This window comes from Myotis yumanensis, unplaced genomic scaffold, assembly GCF_028538775.1.
Source record: "Myotis yumanensis isolate MYYU_CA2020_CCGP unplaced genomic scaffold, mMyoYum1.0.hap1 SCAF_2, whole genome shotgun sequence".
NCBI classification, from domain to species: domain Eukaryota; kingdom Metazoa; phylum Chordata; class Mammalia; order Chiroptera; family Vespertilionidae; genus Myotis; species Myotis yumanensis.
This window is the reverse complement of record NW_027223753.1, coordinates 11,016,154-11,036,345: the sequence shown is the minus strand read 5'-3', so window position 1 is coordinate 11,036,345 and position 20,192 is coordinate 11,016,154. Positions and strand designations below refer to the sequence as shown.

Sequence of the window (20,192 nt, the reverse complement as noted above, 5' to 3'; positions counted from 1 at the left end):
CCCGCGCAGTGGGAACTGCCTACTCCCTCCCCCTTCCGCTGCAGGCTGGCCTTTTGTCTTCAGGCCACTTCCTTTCTCCAGCAGAGCCGGCTGCCTGGCCAGCAGGAGGAGGTCACATCCCCTCTCCTCCCCAGCAGACTGTCAGCGCAGGGTCACTGGGAGGACAAGGCCTAGCCTTCAAGGCCGTGTCTGTGAGAGCATGTCCCCTGGAGCCTGTGGCTTCCAGTGGCCTGTTGGAGAGTGGACTCTCCTTAAAGTCCCTGTCCCTGCTCCCCTGGGGTCTCTGTCCCTGTCCCCGCCCCTGCCTCCTAGCCTCCTTGTGCCGATGTGGAAGCAGCCTAGGAAGTCACATCCCTGAGCTGAGGTCTCACCATGGGGCAGGGGCAGAGCTGGGATTAGAACCGGGGTCTGGCAGACTCCTGTAGAGAGAGTACCTCCCGTCACACAGACGGGCTCAGTCCCCCAGGCTGAGAAATGGGCCGTGTGTTCCTGGCCCTGGCCCTTGGGCTGAGAGACGGGAGTTGCAAGTTCAAGTCCTGCCTTGCCCCCTGGCAGGTGGAGGGGCAGCTCTTTTCCTTCTGGGACTCCGGGAAGATGGCGTCTGCGCCTGTCCAGCCCACAGACCGCCTCTGGGAGGCCTTGTCGGTGAAGTGCTCCCTCCCAGATCTTGGAGAGGTGACTGGAAGGCTGTGTTGGCATTGCTGTTCCGGGGTTGACGTCAGGGCAGCTGGTGTAGGGTTTCACCTGAGACAAAGGCTGCTTTGTAGCTTCTGCGCACCCCCCAGGTGGGAACAAGGTGGACGGGATCAAGGGGCCCAAGCACAGCGGCCCTGGGAGGCCTGGCTCTCCCTCTGCTCCTCCGAGAGGAAAGCCGGGTTCTCATACCCCATAATGCTCATCTCACCTTTTCCCAAGCGCTTCTCGGGCACCCGGCGCAGGTCAGGCCTCATGGATGCGTTCTTTGGACGTCACGGCTCTCCCGAAGCTTGGCTGTGGTCATGCTGCGGTCCCGACGAGGACACGGTCTCGGCAGCTGAAATGACTTAATGGCTTAAAAGAGCCGCACTGGGTTCCACCGCTGCTGAATCTCCTTTCAACCCTCTCGTGGGGAGTGTACTTCAGGAAGCCGGCTGCTCTGGGGAAAGACCCTCGCAGATAAATCTCATGGCTTCGGACACCGTAGCTTCAATTTCTGTCCTCAGGAGTCAGAGCTGGGTTGCTATGCTTGGCGTGTGTTGCGTATACAACCATGCATCTGTCGGTATATGCATGTGTATGTACAAGTAGCCGTGGGAAAGTGATCCAGGGAGGCCTCTGGGCAGGTAAGGAATCATTCCAGGGGGTGCCTGGGACCTCCTGCTCTTCTTTCTCAGGAATTACTCCCGTTTATCATCCATCCATCCATCTATCCATCCATCCACCCACCCATTCTTTCATCCATCCATCCATTATTTTGGGGACCCCTATGCTCAGGCCCCATGCTTGGGCCCTGGGGATGCTGCTGCGTGGACCAGAAAGGCAGACTCCTGTCTGCAGGGAACTTGCCAAATGACTGTTCAATCAGAGCTGGGAGAGCCCTTAGAGATTGTTTCGTTTCTCCCTCAACACAGTTTTTTCAGAGAGGTGCAGTGACTTGCCCCAGGTTGCACAGCGAGTTGGTGGCAGAGCCAGGACTCACAGCCAGGCCTGTGAACCCCAGCCCCATGGTAGCCTCGCCCCTCTGTACCCACAGCTCCTCTCCTGGCTGGCGGCCCTCTCACCCAGCCCCCACTCCATGGCTGTTTTGACGTGTTCTTGGCTTTTCTGGAGTCCTCCGCTGCCTCTGTCCTGAGAGACCTCCAGAGCTGCTGGCTGGACCCGAATGCCAGCCCCAGCCTGGGGCCAGCTTGGCTGTGCTCTGCCCAGAGATGACGTACTTGTCTGCTTGGACTGTCAGGTCGGCTGGACACCTGAGCCCAGAGACCCCAGGGCCCCACTTCTCTGATCCTTGTGGATACCGGCTTGCTGTCCCCAGGGGGTCTCCTGGGTCACGTGTTCCTTCCTCTCCTTGAGGCGGGGACCACTGCAGAGCCACTTAGACACCTTCCTGCCTTCGGAGGGCATTCCAGAGCCTTCCCTGGATGTGCTTCCAGTGTCCTTGTCACCTCTTCCCTCGGAAAATGCTTCCTGGCCTCCAGCCCTAACCCATGTGCAGCCTGTCCCCCTGTTTAGCCTCCCACAGGGTGGGAGCGTGGGCGGGTTTCCACTCCCTGGTGATGACCCTTCCCAAGTCCTCCAGGCAGCACCCCTTCCCCGCATCCCAAGGTTTACTCTCTTCCTGCCCGAATCCCTCCCTGACTCACGCTCACTGGTTGGGGCCTGCTCTGTATAGACAGGATCTGGTGGGTCCCTATAGGATCCCACAGGTTCCTAGGAGGAAGGCACATTCCATCTCGTGGAGTCATGGAACCCTCTGAGCCAGAAGTGGCCCTGGAGCCCAGGGATCACCCCGCCCCGCCTTTCCTGGTGGAGAAACTGAGGCCCAGAGAGGGTGTGCTGCATGGCGGCCTGGGCAGTGTTGTTTCCAGGGTGTGGCCTGGGAGTGGGTTTTCTAGCCCCAGAAAGGTGGCTGCTGGCCTTCTGGCCTGGCGGTTCCTGCCCCACAGGGGAGTCTTGGAAGCAAAGCAGCTGGTTCCACCTGGCCCCACAGTGCTCCCCGCCCAGAGTCAGTGCCCCCCCCTCCCCCCCGCTCGCCCCCGGGCTGGCAGATTCCTGGCGGTCCAGGCCTGCCCTCAAAGCTGGCAGCGGCCTCCTCCTCTCCCCCATGTCCCCTGGTTCCCTCTCATCCCACAGCCTCTCTGCCTCCCTTTTGGCCTGGGGAGGCCTTCACTGTCAAGGTGAAGTGTATGACAGTGGTTAAGTTGCCAAGCAGACACTACCTCCTGCGGCTGGGGCAGGAAGGGGTTAAGCAGCTCTGCCTGCTGGGGCCGGACCCGCAGCTGGTGTCCTGGCCCTTCAGGCCAACCAGGCCATCTGGCTTGACAGATGCCACACGGTGTTCCATCTGTCCCAAGGCAAAGTCACCAGGAGGAGGCCTTTGTGGGCCCATGGGGTGGGTGTGGACCGGCTGTCTGTCCCTAGCAGGCCAGGCCCCGTGGGGAAGGGCCCCCCCCCCCTGGGCAGCTGCCCTGAGTCCCCAGGGGCGGGGAGAGCTTCCCTGTGCAGAGGGGTCAGCAGATGCAGGGACTGGCCCAGGGTCGGTGCAGGTGGAGTGGGGCTCGGACTGGACTCTGCTCGCGGCTCTGCCCCACGGCTCCAGCTCACAAGCCCATTCATCCCGTAGATTGGCACCAGTTGAGGGCCTACTATGTGCTGGGCACTTGGAGACTCTGGGGACCAGACAGCACCCCAGTCCCAGCGTGGCGAAGAGGGAATTTAGAGGATGAAGCCTCTGAGGGGAGGAATGTCACACCTAAGCCAAGCCCAGGACTCTGGGTTCCGGAACAGTAACCCCCCCACCCCACCCCGGGAAACTGGAAGTGGGGCCTACTTGTAGCTGAGATGACCAAAATAATGTTGATGCGTGGTGTTCATGGTCTTGTTCAATCCTCACAGCCCACTCAGGTAGGTATTGTTGTTACCCCGTTTTATAGATGAGGAAACCGAGGGTCACAGAGGTAAAGTCACTTTGCCACCAGCTGGGGAGTAGCTGGGTCTGTCTGTCTGATGTGAAAGTGTTTAAGTGACGGCAGCGTGGAGGAGGGGCAGGGCACGGGTGCAGTGGCCTCACCCACTCCCCCAGCCGCTTCTCCTCTCCCTCTGTCTTGGACCATCTCCTTTTCAGCTTCTCGCTACGTCCAGTCCAGGGATCGGGTGGCTGGAGGACCATGTCTCCGGGGAAGAGAGGCCCCAGTCGGGTTTGGGAAGAGTTGTGCTGGTCCCCGGGCAGGGTTGGGGTTGGTGACCCTCTGCCCGCCCTGGACTGGCACTTGGCAGGGTCTAGGCAGCTCGGGGACTTGCTCAGGAAGGGGGCCTCTCTGGTGTCTGAAGGACCCCCCTGGCCATCTGAGGGCCTGGGCCGGACCAGACTTGGGGGGCCCTTCATTCAGGGGCCACAGTCAGGGCCAAGAGGGGCCCAGCCTGGCAGCCAGGGTGGGGCCTGTGCACTTCACTCATGCAGTTTGGAGGTCGTGCACTTTGGGGCCCATCCTGACCCCCAGGAAACTGAGGTACACGCGGCCTGACCTTCTCCCTCCCATTCTGAGGCCGCCTGGCACAGCGAAAGGAGCCAGGCTTTGGGACAAGAGAGACCCGTGCTCTAGTCCTGCATCCGCCATCCCACAAGGAGAGCAGAGGCGGGCGCGTCGGGTGTTCTGAGCTGGGGCCCTGGAGCCGGACTGTCGAGCTCTGTGACCTCGCACACCTTGCTTCCCTTCCCTGGGCCTGTTTCCCCGTCTGTGAAATGGGCCTAATAACAGCACCCACCTCATGAGGTTGGTGTGAGGATTGAATGAACTAATAGTGCCCATCAATGCCAGCACTTCATGGTGTGAACTACTGCGATTATGTCACCTGGGCAAGGTGCCTGACCTCTGTGAGCCTCAGTTTCCCCATCAGCAGAATGGGGGTGAGGACAAGAGGGGCTCCAATACAGTCCCCTGCCAGGGGCTGTACGGTCACAGGAAGTTCTCTGGGCATCTGGAGGGAACGGACTTGTCTCCACTCTGAGAGGGGAACCCCAGCCCCATGGTCGGGTGGGAGGAACACATGTGTGTGTGTGTGTGTGTGCCCTCCCCCTGGTGCATGGCAAGTTGAATGCCAGGGCCCGCATGGCGACAGGAGGCTGGTACTAAGTCATAGGCCCGTCCCCTTGAACTGTGTGTGGTCACTATGCCCTCTCTCGGAGCAGCCGATGGCAGCTTGTCCCGCCGTGCCTGCAGCCCTCGGGCCATTTGTGACACTCAGGGCGCCGCACACACAGGCAGGGCCCGCCGTGACCCGTCCTCAGTTGCACGAGCCCCACGTGTAATTAATTGTTTTCCTGGGTCCTTGTCGCTCTTCCCTCTTTCCTCCCTGGCGGTTACTCAGGGGTGCCCTCCTTACCAGTGGCAGGGCAGGAAGTAGACGGGCTCTGGGCTCCTGTCCTCGCTCCGCCGCTGCCCGACGGTGTGACCTTGGGCAGGTCACTTTCCTCTCTGAGCTTCAGGCGTCTCACTTACAAATGGCCTGGACTTGGGAGCGTCTCTTTCTGACTTCCCGGGATCCCGTTTCCATGTTCTGTGATTTTCCCTCCCACACATGGAGCCTGTCTGTGCTTGCCTGGCCTTGTCTAATTCAGGCGGGGTCCTTCTCCCCCGTGTCACAGATGAGGGGACCGAGGCCTGGAGAGGCGACTTGCTCAAGGCTGCAGAGCCTGGTTTAAACCCAGGAGGGGGTGTGCCAACTCCTGGCTGCAGATGATTAGGGAAACTTGGCATGGGAGGCATTGGCACCAAGGCTGCTGGGTGAGCAGTGAGTGAGGATCTGGCTTTGATAGGCAGATTACAACGAGCTTCAGACCCACAGTGCCTTGCACTTACCTGTGGGGCACAGTCACTTGGAATAAACAAGGGAGAGACCCAAACTGCAAATTAGGTTTCGAAAATAGCCTGGGGAGTTGCTATTTTACTCAAAGCTGTAAACATATCCTGGGGTGGGGCCCCCAGCCTCCTGGACACGGATACAGACCCTCGGGGCCTCCTGGCTCTTGGCATGGGTGCTCAGGCCAGCTGCCGGCTTCTGGACTTGAGCAAGAGCAGCAGCCCTAGAGGCGGAGAGCCTGCTGACACTGCGAATGCAGTTGGGTGGAGTGTGTCTGGGGGCTTGGCCAGGCCTGGGCGGAAAGGGAAAGTGCCAAGATGGAGAGCTGTGAGCACCATCCTTCCTATCACCTGCCCCCTGCGAGGTAGGCCTAGGCAGGGCGGCGAGAGAGGAGGATCATGGAAGGAGAGTCGCAGAGCTGGCAGGGACTGTGGAGGTTGTCTGGGGAAACTGAGGCTCCTGGGGAGGGGTAGGCAGGGAGGTCATGTCCAAGGTCACACAGTGGAATCAATGTCCTACTGACTCCAGATTGGATCTCCTCAGAAGGCCCTGGAGGTGACACTCAATGGGCCCTTTGTCCAGCAAACATTTGTTTGGTGCCTGTGTACCAGGCTCTGTGCTGGGCTCTGGAGTTGCATCTGGGGAGCTAGACATGGAGTTGCAAGAGCTGAGTTAAGTAGGGGAGAGCCAACAGGTGAATGGATAATCTCGGTAGCCAGTGACTGGGGCCTTTGGAGTACAGAAGAGGGGCATTTGACTTTGACCAAAGAGTCAGGGAAGGCTTCCTGGAGGAGGGGGTATATAAGCTGTGGTTAGAAGTCGGCAGGAGGAGAAAGAGAAGCGACAATGGAGGCAAACAGAACAGAGCCTTCCAGGCAGAGTACACAGCACATGCAAAGGCCCCGGAGGTGTGAGGTAGCTTGGCATGCCCAGGGCTGGAGCTGCTCTGGGGGATGCTGCTTGTGTGGCCCCGTCCTAGCGTGTGGCCACGTGCTCCAGGGCTCATCACACACCAGGGGGAACCTCTGCCCTTTCAGAAAAGAGGTTTGGCCGCTCCCAGCCCTTGCTCCTTGGGGAAGTCAGAGTGCCACCCCAGCGAGGGTGTGGAAGGGAAGTACTTACGATGAGTTTCCCTCTACCTGAGCCTTTTGATATAGGGAAACGGAGGCACAGATCAGTGTGGTTGCAGGAGCTGAGGTGAGGACCAGGGACCCTGCTTTTCCTTGGCAGCTGCTGAGCCCCGAGAGTGCAGCCCCATCACACACACGCCTGAGAGGGCACGGAAGCCCTTTCTAAGTCTGCTCCCTTGACCCACCCCACTCCCCGTAGACACCTGGACAGATATGCAAATACGTGTGCACCGAGAAGTTCTTTGCGGCTTAGATTGCTGGGATTTGGGGGATGACAGTGTAGGACCCCTTAGATCAGTGGCGCCCCAGCCACCTGCCGTATCGCCTGCTCGGCAAGAGGCTTGCCGTATACTGTTCAGTGGAAAAGGATCCTGAAGACCAAATATGCACTGATCCCATTTTCATTTTTAAAAGATCTCACAAGAAAAACAGCCTCAGAGAAAGGAGGGGCAGCCAGTGTAACATCGATTGTCTCAGGATGGGGCATCAGATGGGTTTGATTTTTATGTTTTTCGTTTGGCTTACCTGATTTTTAAAAAAATTACTTCTTGTGTAACCATTGTGAAATTCTCATGCTATTTAAAACAGGGGGAAATGAGCAGGTATTTTTGCCTTTCTAAAATGTAAACGGCTTTGATTTTTTCTTAGTAGGTGATACATCACATCATTCAAAAATTTAAAAAGATACAGAAGGAGTGGGGTTTATGGAGGATGCTCAAGCTTGGGAGTCAGGTGGACCTGGGCTTGACACAGAGCAATCATTTCACTAGAGCCTCAGTGTGCTCATCTGTAAGGTGGGAACAGTAACACTTGGCTCACAGAGCTGTGGTGGGAGTAAAGTGACATAATGAACATTATGCAGTTAATTCAAGTCTTCTCCTTCTGCTGGGAGACCAGAGTCTGATGAGAGAGGCAGAGAAGTAAACATGAACAGCACCCTGGATGCCACGAGGAGGGCGTGTGCCAGGACTGCAAACACCGGGATGGGCGTACTGGTTCATGCTGGGGAAGTCATGGAGGGCTCCCTGGAGGAGGTGATGAAGGTATAGCAAGCCTGGAAGAAGTTGGAAATGGTGCCCCAAACCTCACGATGGCCTGCAGTTTGGTTCATAAATTCCTCCTTGTCATGAGATGCTCATTGAATCACTTTCCTTCTCAGAGTGGTCTGGTTTGTGGGGGGCAGTGCCCACTTGGGGTGTGGTTCCTAGACAGAGGACTGGAAGGAAGGTGCTGTCTAGCCTACAGCTCTGGATCACAGGCGTCCACAGAGCAGCTGGGTCTCCAAAGGAATTTTCAATAAACGACACGAATGTCGAAGTGACGCTGGGAACCAGGGCAAATATGGACACTGGGTAATTGGACCAATGACTCATATAGACAGCTGAAACCTCAGGTTGGCGTTGGGGTGGGTGACCAGGGGTTTCTCTGGGCCTGGGAGAGTGCCCTTAAATGCCTTGTGCCTCGCAGGGTGGCTCCACGAGTCCGGCTGGGCTCTGGCTGGCGGGACCTCCTGCCTTGGTCTCACCTGCTGTTGTGGTGGCTCTGGTCACAGACCTCAAAGGGCTGGGCACGTGCCCATTCATTCTTGGGGCACACTGGGGGGCATAGAGGACAGATGCTGGTAGGGGAATTGGTGCCAGCATCTGGTTTCTTTCCCTCTGCCATTCCCACCCTATGTACCCCTGATCATCCATCCAGGTGACGGTGGCATCTACCTCATTATTACTGTCATCATCAACATGATTATTAAGGCAGCACAGTGGCTCTGGGGTCAGCCGGTCCTTGGTTCAGGTCTGGCCCTGTCACCTGCAGGGTGTCCGGGACCACTCCCTGGGTCTCTCCCGACTTCTCTGCCCATCTGTCATTGGGAGGTCATGCGGATGAGGATGATCCGCATGCTCGTGGTGTGTCAGGCACTGTTCCAGGCACCTGTCATACCTGAGTCCACTGAATACTTGCAAAAACCCTATGAGGTGGGTGGTCTTCCCGAGGCTCAGAGAGGGTCAGTAGCTTGCTGCAGTCACAGAGCTGCCTGACGTATAGCTGGGTTCGATCCCAAGCCCCTCTGGCTCCAGAGCCCTTGCCCTTCTCCCCGCTGCACGCATTGGTTTGAACTCAGAGACTGATGCCAGCTGCCTTCGAGATGTTGTGGTTTATTAGAGAGCTTTGTGGTCAGCATGGCGTGTCTATCCAGGGACCATGGACATTGCTTTCTGGCCTGGCCGGGTGGGCCCTTAGAATTTATCTAGTTTGACACCATTGCATTAAGAACGGGAAAGTGATGCTAGAGGAGGAGAAGGGACTTGGCCGAGGTCACACAGCAAGTTAGGGCAGAGACAGGACCAGATACGGCTTCCTGCTCAGTACAGGCTTCTCGTTGCCCGAGGGGGTGTGGGCCTGGGGAAGGGGGTGCATCTAGTTAGGGACTTGCCCATCTTTCCTGCCCACCTCTCTCCAGGCCTGGTGGCTCCTTACAGAGAGGAGGCTGGCCAGCAGCGTGCAAAGGTGACCCTTTGGTCACCGAGGAACAAGGAACTCTCCCCACAGACCACCGGCAGGGCTTGCTTTTACCTCTTTGCTGGGGAAAATGCATTAAAACGGGATTTCAGTGCCACCTCTCAGTTGCTTCCAGAGGGTGGGGGCAGGATGGAGAGGTGTCCCTATTAAGGTGCTCGGAGCCTTACCTGCTCACCTGTCCCTCCCTCCCCCAAGCAAGTGCAGTCCGGGTAATACCAGCGGTAAAAATGACTGTCCAGCAGGAGCACCTGTGTACCTTCACGTGAGCTCGTTTCACCTGTCTGTGAACCCTGCAAGTAGGATTGCTACCCCATTTTACAGAGGAGGAAACGGAGGTTCCTGCCTCATGGTAAGTGGGTCCCCCGGGATCGCAGTGGCAAACAGCTTTCTCAGTTTGCCTGTCCTCGGTGGGGCGGTCGAGAGTCCTATAACTGTTGATTCTATGAGGCCCGTGTGCACATGGCAAGCCCTCAGGGACAATTATGGAATGAATGAATGGGCAGATGAACAAACCAATGTATGCTGCGCCCCAACCCCTGCTGTTGGTAGTTGGTGCTGAGAGCAAGAGCCAGAGACCTGGGACATTACCAGGAGAACTCTGGATGGAGCTGACATCCCTGAGGCTGTCACCTCTTCTGGGCTCCAAGGAAGGGCCATGTGCAGGGTCTGCAAACAGCGCTGCCATGTCATATTCAGAGGGACCCTTCGAGGTCATATTATCTAGGGACTGGGAGACTAAGGCCCAGGCGGGGAAGGGACTTGCTGGGGTCATGCATTAGTGACAGAGCCGGGACTCGAACCAGGATCTCCTGTGTCCCAGCCCAGAGCCCTCCCCTCCACAGGTGCTTCCTGCTCACCCCCGACTAGCCTGGCACAGGCCTCGTCCACTGGGACCCCGGAGGGGACCGCTCTGTCAGATTGCGAGCAGGTCCATGTATATGTCTGCATGGTGGCAGCATGCTGGGCAGAGGGTGGCTGCTCAAACCCGGCCCATCACCAGCTCATCGCCTGCCCTCCCGGGCCATTACAGCCGCCTGTAATGGAGTCAGCGGCCCTGGTTAAGTGTTCACATTAGATTAATGCCTCCTCCACGGAGACAATCAGTTGGCATTTAATTTGTCTTTCCTTCTGAGCAGCAGAGTACAGCTGGGCAGCCAGGCCTCTGATGGGCATGTCTGCCAGGCATCCCTTCCCTGGGGTCCGGGGCTCAGTGCGGATGGGAGCAACAGGGAGGAGGGTGTGTGGGTGCTGGCAGGTACCTGGGAGAGTGGGGTCAGGGATGCGGGGGCCTCCCCACTTGCAGGCTGGGGGACCCAGCCCCCCGTTTACTGGAGAGAAAAGATACAGTACAAGCAGATGAGAGGACGAGGTCAGGAGATGGAGGCCGCGCGTGTCTCATTGTTCAGCCCTCAGAGGGGCCGGTTCTTACGTATCCCCCGCCCCATCCACCCCCACTGCCCTTTCTGCTCTTCTCTGTTACTTTTCTGCCACAAATGTGAATTGTTTGTGATAACAGACAAGGGGTAGTGGTGGTGTGGAATGAGGAAGTTGACTCAGTTGTGCCTTCTAAGCTCTCTAGGTGGGCTCAGCAGAAGCCAAGGGGGTGGGAGCCGGATCTTCACACTGAGCTCCCATCTTGGAGTGCCCACTCTGATCTGTTAACCCATTGGCTTCTGGGAAACTGCCCTGAAGACAGGGCCCCTAGTCTGCCTCTGTGCCCGCAGCTGCCTCCTCCAGTCAGGGCACGGGATCGGCCTCAGCATGGCATCGAGGGGTGGGGAAGGGGAGAGTTACCTCTGGGCATCTGTGCCCAGAAAATTGGGGGGCAGCACAGAGCCCAGGGGTACAGGCAGCAGAATGGCTCCAGCATGCCCCCGGCCACCCCCTGCAGCCTACACCTGGCCGTGCTGCCATGGGGTGAGCTCCCCGGGGCACAGGTGGAAATGGCTCTCCACCCATCTGCCCTCCGCCCGAGGGCCAGGCCCACGCTTGGCCCAGAGTGAAGTTTTCCACTGAAGCCTCACCTGAACTCACTTCCCATCACCTGAGTGACTTGGCCAGGGTGTGCCGCCCCTGCCTTTCCTGGAAAGGTGTGGACCATTCCTGTGGCGCCCTCCCAGCTCTCGGAGGCCCGGCTGCTGGAGCCAGCCCTGCACTGAGAAATGAGCCACTGAGCATGTTGTCTGCTATGTGCCAGGCCTGGGGCTGGTGTTTTCACCCGTACGGCCCACCTCGTGGACTTCTCACAGCCACCCTCGTGGTGGTGGTGGGCTTCCCATCTCCCAGACGGGGAGACTGAGGCTCAGAGAGGGGGACTGACTGGCCCGAGCTCACACGGCGGGAATGGTTAGGAGGGGCAGGAGATGAACCCAGGGGCTTGCTGCCCAGGAGTCCCCAGGACTTTCTCCCCAGAAGCCCCAAGGCCTCGTTTTGCTGGGGCTGCCCCCACTTTCCTTCGAGCTGGAGCCCCCGAGCCTCTTTCTCTGATCACAGAGGAAGTGAAAAGTCCGTGAGTCAGTCCCCGCCAGTGACTTCAGCTTAGCTCTCCTCCCCTCAGCAAGCCAGGCTTTGTCAGCCCCTTTCCTGTGGGGCTGTGTCATCGGGAGCTGAGGGCGTGTTGGCTGGGGGTGGGGGCTGGCTTTGAAGCTGCCCATCCCCTCCCCCCAGCGGCTGGCTGAGACTTCTGGGCCATCACGTGGTCACAGCCCAGGCTCCTCAGGAATGCCTGGAGACCACGTCTGGCTGGGGCGGTGCTGCGCCTCCCCCTCCGGGCCACTGGCCTCACACATGTGCTCCTTCTGGAGATGGTGGCCCAGGCCCCGGATCTCAGCCGCAGTACGGAGTCATTTCCTCTCCCTGCCTCATTGTCCCACATCCCTGCATCCCCTCCCCGCCTGGAGGGCTGTGGGAAGTGGGAGAGGGAGGCTTTCTTCCCTCGCCTGCTTCCTGCCCTGGCTGTCTCTCCCCCGGCCTGGCCTGGTCTCTCCCTGGAGAGACTCAGGAGCCAGGCAAGTGGACAGAGCTGGGCGGAGAGTTGGTGCTGGGAACTCAGCTCCGGGAAGCCCCCGGGCTAGCAGGGGGCAGACAGGAGACGATCCTTCCAGGCAGAAGGGGCCCTCGATGGGGAAGGGCGGAGCAGGAGGGCTGAGGAGTGGTTGCTGCTTGGATTCATTCATTCATTCATTCAACAAATCCATACAGCAACTCTTTGACCCCTTACCCAGTGCGGGTGGGCTGTAGACGCAGGGACTATAGCAGCGAGCATAGGAGTAGTAACAAGCAGTTCTCTGGGCTGGTGGAGGGGCTGGACCCCCAGCTTTGGACGCAGCTCGTCTAGTGACTTGTTTGGGGGTGCCCCTCCGCTGTGCCTCTCTTCCACCCCAGAACAGGCATCTCGCCCATGTGTCCTCTCTGCCCTGCTGTCCAGGTCGCAGGGTGCCTGGACCTGCTGAGATGGGTGCTGGAGGGCTTCCCTGTGCTGCAGGCACATACCCCCAAGCTCCCGACTCATGGACTCCACAGCCTGGGCCCCTGCTTGTCCCTGCATTGGCACAGGGGCCCTCCAGGCACCCTTGCCCTTGTCCAGCACCCACCCCTGCTCCCATATGTGGATCGCACCCAGTGGTGCCCCAGGGGTTTCGGAGAGGCCCTGTGTAGGCCCCTTCCTCCATGGGATCCCGATTTCACATTCAGTTCACGGCTCCAGGCAGTGCGGGGGCGGGGGGGGGGGGGGGGGAATGGTCACCAGGGGGATTGGGGCCAGTAATGCGCCCCGAGGTCTGCCCAGCCAGACCTGGCCGTGGCTGCGGGCCAGTCACATGGCTGTCAGAGAAGTGCGGGTTTTTCTTGCGTGTCCCTGCGGTGTGTTGGGCCACGATCTCTCTCGTTGAGAAATGGAGGCAGATGTTGGGGAAGGCAGATCGGGCCCAGTCTCACTGCTGGTTAGGCCAGCAGAGTGGAGGGCACCCTGCCACCTACTCCCTGAGTAGCCCTGGGCCTCGGCATTCTTATCTGTACCATCAGGTTTGGGAGAGGGGAGCCCCAATGCCCTCCAGCCTTCACTCTGGGAGATTCTGAGTGTCGCTCTTCTTCTGTAAAGTGGAAACAGCCTCACCTTCCTGGCTGTGTGATCTTGGCTCATGGTTTTGAACTTGAACATCTTCATCAGTAACATGGAGATAGTGACTATCCCTAAGGCTACCGTGCAGCTCATAGAATGAGGCTATGCATGTGAAGCCCCTAAGAACGGAGCCCGCACAGCGTGTGCGCTGTTAGAGCCTGTTAGAGCCTCTGTCGGTCTTCTCACCATCCTCATCCTCACTGTCACGGGCTCTCCTGCCTGCCTCGGAGGCTGGGAGCGCTTTGAGGAGCTGGCACACCTGTGAGGCTTGCAGGGTGTCTGCATGTGGGAGGGGTGGAGAGGGGAAGGACCTGGAGCCGGAGTGGATCTGGGGCCAGGGCCTGAGCACTCTCTGGAGGTGGAGAAGGTGGAGGGCGGCCCATCGCTGCCCCTGGCACAGCGGCTGGCTCTTGGGGTGAGAACCACGCAGGGTGGGATACCACCGCCAAGCCGCCTGGGAAGACGGGAGCCTGAGGCCTGGCTGCCTCAAGCGGGAGCTTGGACGTGGAGCAGGGAAAGCAGTGGAAGCAGCTGCGGGACTTGGGGAAGGGGTACATTTGAGATTAGCCTGGGAGGACGCAGAGGACTGCAGGAGGCCAAGAGGGAGAGGGGAAGGGACAGGGAAACGGAGCTGCCTCGGAGCCTCTGTTTGCTCATCTCTGCACAGTGGGGACGATCCTGGGGGTGGGTGAGTGACATGTTGCATTTTATGTGTCTATGAATGCCTAACATGATGAACACAACCCAGAAGCTGCCCAGTAAATGTCCCTCCTCTCCTTTCTCTAGTCTAACACCTGAAGAGAGAAGAATTTGGAAGTTTTAGGAGCTGTTGAGCCGGGGTGGGCAGTGTGGCTCTCAGTGACTCAGGCCGTCTTGGCCCTGGAGTGAGTTGTCTCTGTGCTCTCGGCCTTCATTTTCCCACCTGTAAAATGGGGAGGTGTGTGTGTGTGTGTGTGTGTGTGTGTGTGTGTGTTTTCCTGTGACCACCTTTGCTGAGCGGTGGGTCAGGCAAGAGAATTGGGACAGTGAAGGTTAAAGGACATGACATCCACCAGCCCCTGACCCGTAGTGGGTGTGTCCTCTTCTCAGTGGCCATTGGCTACTCCCTGGCCTTCCTGCTGCCCCTCTTTGCTGATGCTGGTCCCTCTGCCTGAAACCCCGTCCTGCCGAAACCTTACTCCTGTGGGCTGATCCAGGTCGGGGAGGGGACCGGACCATGCCTGGCAAGCAGGTGTTGAAATGCCATAGCCCACAACTTGGCAGACCAGTTCTCGGGGAAGCTGGTGCTCCCTGCTCCCGGGCTGCACGCAGTGAGGGTGGGGTGTCTGGGGCATCTTAAGAAGCACATCCCCTGTCGTCATCCTTTCACCCCAGTCACCAGAGCGGCTGAAGGGCAAAGCTTTTCTGCACTGTCAACACTGGGGCCGGCACAGCCAGGGTTTCCCGCCGCAGCCGGAGGCACGTCAGCGTGGGCAGTGGATCCGGTCTGCCAGGCCAGCTGCTATCTGCACGCTGGGGTCTATGCTCGGTCTTCTGGGACCAGAAGTGCCGGCTGCCCACGCAGCCTGGCTTTGGAAACAAAAGGCTCAAGCAGTTTATCTGCCGGGGTGCAGCTTAGAATCGCTAGTGAGGAGTGGGGCCACTCCACGTGCCATCTGCACGGGAGCTCATTAGAAATGCAGCATGTTCGCCCCACCCCAGCCCTGCTGAATCCGGTCTGCATCCGAGCAAGATCCACGTGATGCCCATGCTTGTCACAGTGTGAGCAGTGCCTAGGCCTCAGTCCCAGCCCTGCTGAAAGTTGTGTGACCTTAGACAAGTGACCTCACCTCTCTGAACCTCAGCTCTCTCATCTGCAAAATGGGTTTGGGGGGAAATCCTTTGCCCGAGAGGGTTAATAGTTCACATGAAAGCTGATGAGATATGTGTATGAGGCACTGAGCCCAGTGCGTGCGTGGTACCCAGACGTGCTCACCAATCAGTGGCTGCTTCTGTGGCTGCTAACGTGGCTTGGGTTCTTGGTCTGGGTGGACTTGGGGCCAGTCGTTCTCCTTCTCTGGGCCTCATTTTTCCCATCTGTACAATGGGTCTGTTGATTCCTGCCCCACCTTCCTCATGAGAAGGTTGCTGAAAGGAAAAGTGAGAGGGGGCTGGGCGTCTGGCCCAGGAGCTTGGGGAATGGGTGTGTGTGTAGCGGGGAGATGTCCCTGGGCGCCTGCATCTTCATCCCTCGCTGCCCCCTTCTCTGCTGCTCCTGCTGTCGCTGTAAGACGCAGCAGTGAGGCCAGGCGCTGGCACCTGCTCTGCGCAGTGGCTTTGGAATCAGGTTCTCTGCCCCCACTCAGAGCTGCGAGGCCAGGAGGGATGATTCAGCGTGGGACCTGCCCTCTGGGCCTTGGCTTCTCTTGAGGGAAGCCCTGGATGCCCCATGCTGCTGGGCGTGGGAGCGGGGGTAAGGGCTGCCTGTGGACTTCTCCCCACCCAGGACTTCTGTCCCCCCAACATGGGGCCTAGGGATGAACTCCTGGCCTGGCCCTTGACACCCTGGATGACCTTGCAAATTCCTGGCACATTGTGGGCCTCAGTTTCCCTATTTGTACAATGAGGGTGTTCAGTGAGAATGTCCCGCCTGGGTTAGACCCTTAGGTTCCCTCTCTGCCCCTTGGCTTCCTCTGTGTCCTTCATCCCTGGGAGAAGCCCCACCCAGCCCCCCTGCCCTCTAGGGCCTGGAGCCTGCGGCCCACGGCAGATCTAGGCCTGGCTGCCAGTGCCGGGGGCTGATAAAGATCAAAGGGAACAGGGGAGAGGGTATGTGTGTGCGTGTTTGTGTGTGTGTCTGTACGTCCCTCCGGGAGCCCTAGCCAGGCCCGTCTCGTCTCATGTGGGAGAAAGGAGGAATTTTCCTCTGTGTGTGCAAACAGTATCCGTTTTCTCTTATTTCCAAAAGCTGGTGACGTAACCCGCTCTCCGTCCGTCCCTCCCCCTGGCCTATTTTTAGCTGCCCCGGCAGCATCCTAAAGGCTTCCAGATCTGCTGCTCAGAGGCCATGTAGGGAGGCGGCAGTGGCGCGAGGAAAGAGAGGAGCTGTCTGTCTGTCCCAGGATGGAGAGGGAAGGGAGCCTGCCCCTGGCTTCCTCTGGGGAGGGAGGCGGTCTGGGTGGGGAGCCGGGTTAGGGCTTTGATTGGTCCTGGGTCCCCGGAGGAGCCCAGCAGGGTTACGAGCACTCAATCTGGAGCCCAGGGTTTGAGTCCTGGCTCCACCTGTCGGCACCCTGACCTTGGGCACCTGACTCTGCGCCTGCCTCTCTGCACCTGTGACGTGGGGATAATGGAGGCGCCTGTGCTAGAGGGTTGTTATGTCATTGAATTATGTCACGGAGACGGGTGCCTCATGCAAAATCAGCCCTCATTAAGGCGAGCTGGTGTTGTTACGGCGAGTGTACTGGCTGTCATCTCATCCAGCCTCCAGTGACTGCTGGGGTATGCCGTTAGCCCGCTGTGCCTTCTCCTCTCTGTCATTTCCTGTCCAGCTTCGACCCGCATGTGCACGGACCAGACAGTACATGGAAAGCCTGGAACAGGGCCTGGCATGAAATAAGCGCTAGAGAAGCGAGCGCTGTGTTTGTTATTTTTTGTTTTTCTGTAATAAAACAGACTTGGGTTTGAAGTCCAGCCCTACTCGCTCACTAGCTGTGTGTCTTTGGGCAGGCACTTGACTTCTCCGAGCCTCCAGCCCTCATCTGTACGGTACAGTGATGTCTTTTTTTTTTTGTAAAATATATTTTATTGATTTTTTACAGAGAGGAAGGGAGAGGGATAGCGAGTTAGAAACATCGATGAGAGAGAAACATCGATCAGCTGCCTCCTGCACACCCCCTACTGGGGATGTGCCCACAACCAAGGTACATGCCCTTGACCGGAATCGAACCTGGGACCCTTTTCAGTTCGCAGGCCGATGCTCTATCCACTGAGCCAAACCAGTTAGGGCTACAGTGATGTCTTTATTGGTGAGGGTAGGCTACGGGACCAGAGACACTAAGATTGCGATAGTTAGCACAATAAAAGTGCTTCTTGCAGGTGCAGAGAACAGCCTGGCTCCTGCGTGCCAGCCTCGAGATTGTATGTTGCAGCCACAGCAGGAGCAGCAGTGTTTGCACAGCACTTCAGTTTGCGTGAAGGGGGAGTGGAGGTCCCTCCTGCCTTCACCTCCCATGGTGCTGTGCTCATGCCTGAAGCATGACATTCGTCCGCACCACCTGGTATTAGGGCCTGTGTCAACCTGCCTGCCCTGGCCCCGCTCCCACCCCCTAGACGGGAGCTCCTGGAGGGCAGGCAGGGGTGGAGTCACTGCTGTGCCGGGGACAGGCCCAGGGTGGCTGCCTGCACGGTGTGAGGCTGGGCTGGCATGGAAGGCTCCCTCTGACCGCCTGTCCTTCTTGGCTCTTACAGATGGGAGGAGGAGCTGGCCAAGAGCATGAACCTGCAGACCATGGTGGACACGCTGAAGGAGGTAAGAGCCCCCAGAGGTCCCTCCCGATCAGAAGAGGCACAGTCCTCAGCGGGCAAAGCCGGGGGCAGTTCCCAGCACAGCCCCTATTCTGTGATTTCCTGCTGCCTCAGTCTCTCCTTGATGGAGCCAAGGGGCCTCTTCTGTCCCCGGCTTTGCAGCGAGGCGGGGACCGCCCAGTGTTGCAGCAAAGCTCAGGTACAGGCTTGGGAAGCCTGAGTCCAAGTCCTGGTGCCACCCCAGCTTGTGGGGTGGCCTCGGGCTAGTGACTCCCCTCTCCTGCCTCTTCTCCCTACCTGGATGGTGTTTAAGCCCCACCCCCCACCCCCCCAGTTTGCAGAAACTGACTTAGGGCCTGATGCCTTGGAGAGGGCAGTGGGCAGGTCACGAGGTGGGTGCCCCGCCCGAGTGGGCTCCCCATGGTGGGTGTGAGCACCTTCCTTGTTGTTCTGGCCCGGTAGCTCTGTGTTCTGGGCCCCGCACTCATCCGCCTGCTGGGTACCCTAAGCAACTTCACCTTCCCGCCTCTCTTTTCCTCTCAGCCAAATGGGTACAAGAATAGTGACCCCATGAGAAAGTGTGGAAAGCTCTTTCAAATATTTTTAAAAAGTGCTTTCTGATACTTAAAAAATTTATCTTCTAAGAAAGTTAGAGACAGATTAAAATAATATCAATACATCGACAGGAGAGGATGGACGTCCCCTGCTTTGATAACAAAAGTGCTTTTTACTTTCCAAACATAACATGTTTATGCTCAAATATTTGGAAGAGCTTAGAGAAGAAAATAAAGTCGCCTTCCAGCTCCACCCCTCCCCCGTGGCACATTGGTGTGCAACCTTCTGGTCTTTCCCGTGCAAAGACACAAACTTCAGGCGTGTCTGTTCGGTTAGGTCAGTGGTCGGCAAACTGTGGCCCCTTGAGTGTGGCTCTTCCACAAAATACCACGTGCGGGCGCGCACATACAGTGCGATTGAAACTTCGTGGCCACACTCAAGGGGCCAAAGAGCCGCATGTGGCTCGTGAGCCGCAGTTTGCCGACCACTGGGTTAGGTTGACAATTGCCATTTTGTAGACCAGAGCGGTCAAATATTGGCGATGTCACATGAACGGACCTCATATGTTAACCTATGGGGACCACTTATTGCATTACTTGCTCTTTTCCTCTTACCATCTGCCATGGGTCTCTTGTGCCATAATATCCCTTTGAGAAGAGCTTTAAGCTGAACGCTGGGAAGTCAGGCTGGGCCGAGGTCCTCGGTGCCCCATCCCCAGCCATCAGGTGCCTGGCCTGGCTGGGCCCAGGTGTCCAGTCCGTCCTGCCCTCAGGGTGCCCGGCCCCCCTCAACCCTCCCCATCTCTGTCCCCATAGGCGGCGCAGGAGGCCGAAGCCATCCAGGAGGAGATGAACGAGACAATCGAGAGGCTGAAGGCCGAGCTGGTGGTGTTTAAGGGGCTCATGAGTGATGTAAGTGCGCTGGCCGCCGCCCCAGGCGTCATCACCTCCCCCACACCCATCATGCAAAACGCTTCATTCACTCCGAGGCTCCAGAGCTCGGCTTCTAGTTAGAGTCCTGGCTGCGCGATTGACTGCGAGGATGACAGATGCATCAGAGACCAGGCACCCCCTCCTGCCCTCCCTCTTCCGCTTCCCTTGGTCTGAGTAGAGATGCATTAATCTGCCGCTTAACCCATCCTGCCTCCCGAGGCTCCTCCGACGGACGGTCTGTGTGCGCGTTGGCTCTGACTCTTCCCCAGCTCGCCAGGACGCGGCGGGTGGTGGCCGAGGGCCTCAGTGTCCGGGCACAGGTGGAGGGAGGCCTGTGCCATGCCACCCCGAGAGGCTCCCAGGCCAGTGGCCTTCCGCGGGGCTGCTCTGTAAGGTCGGGGAAGGCGAGTGTGTGCTTCCTTTGGCCAATCAGAGTCCTTCTGAGTGACCGTGGGTACCGGCAGCTTTTGGCAGCCCAGGCCGCCTCCCTGCTGGGGACCTGGGTCTCCTGCCACCTGCAGGCAGCGGGCAGTGTGTAGGGAGAGCCGCCAGGAAAAGGTGCCCGATTCCGGGTGACTTGTCCAGGTGTGGCCTCTGGCCCTGAGGGGTGTGAAGCTGGGTGTGGCTGGGAGAAGCCTCCCGGGGCGCCAGGGGGAGGCCATGTGGCTCCCCTCACTGGGGTCCTGGGGGACCCCTGTCCTGGGCAGACCCCCGCTGTCAGCCATGGGAGGAATCCTGAAGAGAGAGAGCCGCTTGGCAGGCACCTCCGTGGGGAGAGAAGGGAGTCTTTCAGCGTGGGATTGCCTTTGTGTTGTCTTTGCTCTAACAGAATAAACAGTGACACTGTGTCTGCTGAGAGGTGTCGTCCAGCCC

The 20,192-nt window shown here is 58.6% G+C and overlaps 1 protein-coding gene across 2 annotated transcripts in view; it reads left to right on the top strand.

The window, feature by feature from the left end:
• IFFO2 (intermediate filament family orphan 2) overlaps window positions 1–20,192 on the top strand; it is a 42,678-nt gene that overhangs the window by 12,987 nt on the left and 9,499 nt on the right. For both annotated transcript variants that reach the window (XM_070403150.1, XM_070403149.1), the window contains exons 2-3: window positions 17,776–17,836; window positions 19,203–19,298. In XM_070403150.1, the coding sequence (XP_070259251.1) occupies window positions 17,776–17,836; window positions 19,203–19,298 (157 nt within the window). The remainder of the gene's footprint in view (window positions 1–17,775; window positions 17,837–19,202; window positions 19,299–20,192) is intronic.